The 5,148-nt window shown below is 55.4% G+C and overlaps 1 protein-coding gene across 1 annotated transcript in view; it reads right to left on the bottom strand.

The window, feature by feature from the left end:
- Positions 1–2,848: 2,848 nt before the first annotated feature.
- Positions 2,849–5,148, bottom strand: part of LOC119236855 (keratinocyte proline-rich protein-like) — a 46,434-nt gene continuing 44,134 nt past the window's right edge. Inside the window, 5 exon segments of the mRNA XM_037500804.1 lie at positions 2,849–3,426; positions 3,429–3,590; positions 3,593–3,718; positions 3,721–4,058; positions 4,097–4,711. Of these exon segments, the coding sequence (XP_037356701.1) occupies positions 2,849–3,426; positions 3,429–3,590; positions 3,593–3,718; positions 3,721–4,058; positions 4,097–4,711 (1,819 nt within the window).

The following is a 5,148-nucleotide window of genomic DNA, read 5'->3' as shown; positions in this document are numbered from 1 at the left end:
TGAAGGCTGCAGGCTGGGTCTGTTAGAAGAAGTGGAGGCCCTGGAGGCCAATGCAAGCTCAGGCCCAGAAGAGAGGCTTGTGAGGGCCGAGCGCCTGTGGCTATGGAGAGCACCCGCTCCTACTGGTCGATGAGCGAGTACCTGCCATTGGGGATTCCCTCGCTCTGCCCCAGCTTGACTCTCCCAGAGATCCCTCTAATATATGACCATCCAAACCCTTTCCACGTCCAGCCCTGGTTATCCTGCACTGGATCTGCTCCTGAGAACAGTGCAGCTCTTTTAGGTCATTGTAAAGAACCTTGTGGTAACGTGTGCCCTGCACCTGGGGGTGGGCCCAGGTTTTTAGGAGTAAATGCCCTTCTTTTACAGCCGGCTCTTTGTTTCTTTTGTATGTTGAAGGGATGAACTTGTCCCCACTCACCCTCCAGACCAGGAGGTCCTTGTCTAACAATGTGTTTGAGAGAACAGGGGAGACCTTGCAGGAGCATTCCCACCTGGTGCTCTCAGTCTCTGTTCTTCTACCCTCATCAGGGACCTAAGCTGAAATCCCAGGGATGACCCCCATCCACACCTGAGCCATTCAGGTCCTGTGAGACTCCTGGAAAAATGTGCCCAAGCGTGGATATAGTCCAAGAGTTGCCTGGGTTTAGGAGAGGAAGCAAATGTAGAACTGGTAAAAGTAAACTTGTTTAATAATGAGATAAGTCTTAATTTTGTTGAAAAAGTGATGGAATTGATATAGGTAAGATCTTTGAAAGAGGCAGGCACTGTGGCCAGATGAAAGGGGCCATGTATCACAGAAAAGTGTGTAGGTTCCAAATCAAGTCTGGCAGACAGTTCCAGCAAGTCACGTCAATATTGCAAGCTTAAGTTCCCACCTGTGCAAAACAGTCGGATAAATATGCCTATGGATGGGCTGTTGTGGAAATTAGGGGACACACACACACAAATGTGTGCCCACACATTCACGGGCACACACACATATTCGCATTCTGCCTGCATAAGGCATTTCATCAAACCAGTAATGACTGAACATCACAGGGCATTGAAGCACCTGAAGACCTGGTTAGCACCTTTCAGGGTCTCACTCCCAGAGTTTGCTTCAGTCAGTCTGGGTGATGCATCTGCATTTCTCACCTGGACCTAGGCGATGCTGACACACAGGTCTGGTCACCCCAGTGAGAACCAGCATGCTATTGTAAGCTCTCTGAGAGCAACTGGGGTTATGTGTGTTTCCTTTACTAGCACCTTCTTTCTTAGCAGGCCAGCATGAATATTTTGTCCATAAAGAAAATGACTGAATGGATTTCACATAAAAATCTTAATTTTCCTTATACAAAATGGGCAACTGGGGGTGTTATGAGTCTCACAAGACTGGGGGCGAGCGAAAGTCATCCTCAAGAGCCTGGACCTGGTCTGTGATTCCCACCAGTGGTGCTACAATGTTTTTGTGTGGGTTCTGGCCTGATAAGAAGAGGGCATTATTGACCAGGCCGAGCCCCCCTGCTCCTAAGAGCCCCTTTCATCCTATAAAGATCCCTGTGGACTCTGGGCTTCCTCCCTCTGGGAAGGTCTCTCCCAGGAACACTCATTCCTCAGCATGTGTCCCCACAGCACCTGTCTCATCTGCAGTATGTGGGAGGAAGTCACTACTCTCTTCTGCCCTCAGCACCCCACCTCCATGCAGCCAAGATCATCTGTGCCTATGGGACTTGGGAACAACTGAGGAATGCAGGATTGCAGAATTGCTATTAAATAAAAAAAAAAAATGAAGGAAGGAAGGGTGTATCCTACTCAGAGTATCGAAGGGAGCCTCTGCTTCTCTGTGGGCTCCCTTTCCTCCAGTCCAGACTCCATAGAAGTTACAAAGCTGTGACTATGGCTCCAGAGTTGGGCGACCTGCCAAACAGACATGAGATCTTTGCTTCAAGATTGAGGATGCCTCATGCCTTTTTGACAGGGGCTAGGAACACTGAGGGGACACAAAACCCCAGAAGGCAGCCCACCTGCTCTGGTCAAATGAAGACTCCGAACATGAATACAATACACCCAGGATGAAAAACAATAGATAAAAAAGTAGAAGTCCTTCCCAGAGAGTCAAGAAGAAAGGAAAAACAGGCATTATGTGCACTCGGGTATAATCATCTTTATTATTAAATGGCCTTGTGTTCTCAGCACTGGGGTTGCCCATCAGCACAGATAGTGGCTCCAGCCACCAGCACACAGCCCTGCGAGCAGCTGTCCACCCCGGCAGAAGCATGGGACTTCAGGGATGTCCTGACTCCATTCAAATGGGAGTTTACAACCTAGTTGAGCAAGCAGGATGGACACACCTGGGTAATGAAATAGCAATTCAAGCGATATTGCAAGGCAATCCCCAAAGGGATGGAGTGTGAACGATGCAATAAGTTCTAAGAAGTCTGCACAGGTTCCTGTGGCTGCAAGGAAGAGGTCTTGGGGGTCAGACTTCAGATGAAGGGAGTCACAGAGAAGTGGCCCAGGCAGGAGGGGCTGGGGAAGAGCAATCGGAGGCTCCGAGGTAGACACCAAGTATGCTCCAGGGAACACCCAGGATGTGCCCTGGTTGCCAGACTGGTCTGGCTAGCAGTGAGCAGGGGAGGAGTCCGGGTGTGACTGCAAAGGTGACTGAGACCCAGGTGTGGCTCCTGAAAGGCATGCAAAGGAGTTTGCATAGCAGTATCACCTCTGCAGCAGGAAGCCTCTGAATGTCTTTGGAGACATGCAAACAAGAACAAATTGAAAACGGAGGCTGCTGAGAAAAGAGGAGCAAACTTTCAAGGCAAGAGGCAAAGACGTTTCAGACGCTGCCTTTAAAAGTAGGCACCCTTCATGCCAGCATAATCCCCCCCTTTGACTCCAACACTGGCGCCTCCTTGGTCTCCACAGCCGCCCAGACCCCTGGCTCTGGAAAGACATCACAAGGGCCACAGCTAGCACCACTCTCCTGCCAGCGGTGATAACCATCCGAGCCACAGCTGGGGACTTCGGTGTCCAAGTGGCATGGACTGGACGCGCGGCAGCCTAGGTCTCCCGAGCACGGCATCGCACTCGGGCTGGAGCATGGGCTGGGGTAGCGTCGCGGTTCCCCACAGGGCTCTGGGCTCGGGCAGGGTGCTGGAAGGGGAATTGGCTCTGGACGTGGACGAGATTCCGGGCGCTCACGGGGACGTGGCTCTGGAGGCTCGCACTCCACTGGACAGGGGCGCGGGGCCTGGCGCGGGGCCGGGCGCGGGGCCGGGCGCGGGGCCGGGCGCGGCTCTGGACACAGACAGGGCTCGGAAAGTCGCCGTGGTGGGGGACACGGGTAGGGCTCTGGACTCGAGCACGGCTCTGGGCGCGGATAAGGCCGTGGAGCCGGCAGCGGACACCGCAGCGGCGCGGGCTCCGGGTAGCGGTCCACACGCCGGGTGGGCAGAAGCTCGAACGTGGACCTGGCTCTCCACAGGGCTTCAGCTCCGGGCAAGAGCCCCCCCAGGAAGGTCGTGGGGCGCAACCCTCAGAGCAGCGGCCGATGGGAGGAATCTGAGGACGGCACCTCAGGGGTGGAACCTGCTTGGGGCAGCAGGGGAGGAAATCTCAACTCTGTACTTGGGTCCACATCTCTGGGAGCCGCCTGCAGTGGGACCCCTAGGACAGCCGCTGCCATAGATGGGCTCGGAGCGGGGGGGCGGGGTGCAGTAGCTGTGGGGCCCGAAGGGCAGCTGCTGTAGTAGGGCTCAGAACGCCGCGGTGGGGAACAGCTGCGGTAGGAAGGCTGCAGCTGGCGGGGAGGGAGGCATCTGCTGGCGCTGCGAGAGCGACGCTGCGCGGTGAAGCTCCCATTAGAGCCCTGGCACTGGTACCGGGGGGCATAGCTGTCAAATGAAGCCCGGCATTGACGCTGGGGGGCGCAGCTGCCGCCGTAGGAACCCCGGGACTGGTACTGAGGGGCACAGTTGCTGTAGGAAGCACGGGACTGGTATTGGGGGCCACAGCTGCTGTAGGGTGCTGCAGGCTGGTACTGGGGGCCACAGCTGCTGTAGGGTGCCGCAGGCTGGAACCGGGGTACGCAGCTTCTGTAGGGAGCCGTGGGCTGGAATTGGGGGCGCAGCTGCTGTAGGAGTTCCGGCACTGGAACTGGGAGGCACTGCTGCCATAGGAGCCCTGATATTGGCCTTGGGTGGAGAATCCTCCCTGAGTCTGGCACACTGCTGCGGGGCATGCTACGTAAGTCTGGACAGACTGGGGAGCTGGTACATAGGTCTGCACTGGACATTCCACAAAGCAAGTTTCTGTGTAACAAACTGGAGCACCTCCTACATAGCAAGTCTGAATGGCGCCTGGGGCTCCAGGCTGACCTGCAGCCTGGCACTGAACATAGGAAGCTTGAGGCTGGCTGGTAGCCTGGCCCTTCGCCAGCGTGGCCTTAGCCTGGCCCTTCATCTGGACTGTCTTAGACTGGCTGGAAGCCTGGCCCTTCACCTGGGTGGTCTGAGAAGAGCATGGAGCCTGGGAAACTTGAACTGGACCTGGTGCAGGGCACTCCACAATTTGCATCTCACAGGGGGCTTGGACCAACACCTGGCTGTTGCCACAGGGGGACGGGGAGGGGTAGTAGTAAGAGCCCTTCACACAGCACATGGGAAGCGGCAGGCAACACGGAATCTGCTGCTGGTCACACATGATTCTGAAGCAGGCGGGTGACTGGGACCTGAGATAGAAAGAGCAGGTCAGAAGGGGAGACATATTGGTGAGGAGAGGTCACCCTGCTTCTTCCCTGGCCTCTCCTCCCCTGCCTGGCCTTTACCAAAGAATCTGGCCTGTTAGCTGACTCAACATTAGTCACCATTGTCTACCTTGGATCTGCAAAAGACCCAACCCAGGTGTTGGTCTGAGGGTGTTCAAAGGCACAGTCAGGGTTGGGGTGTCCAGGGTCTCCCCTTGGAGGGAAGGTGTACCAGTGTCCAGAATAAGGAGGCCCTGGTTGGCAAGGAGGTTTCCATCATTTCTCATGTCCTAAGTGCTGGGAAGGAGGGGGCACCACAAGAAATAGAGGCAACACTGTAGCCCTCTAGGGGACTGCACACCCACAGGAGTATGGATATCCTCGAACACTGGCAGCACATGTGTGTGCAAGCATGTCAAAGT

The sequence above is a fragment of the Talpa occidentalis genome, unplaced genomic scaffold (genome assembly GCF_014898055.3).
Source record: "Talpa occidentalis isolate TD23 unplaced genomic scaffold, MPIMG_talOcc4v2.1 talOcc4.9, whole genome shotgun sequence".
NCBI lineage: Eukaryota > Metazoa > Chordata > Mammalia > Eulipotyphla > Talpidae > Talpa > Talpa occidentalis.
The sequence above is the reverse complement of the archived record's forward strand: the minus strand, read 5'-3'. Positions and strand labels throughout refer to the sequence as shown.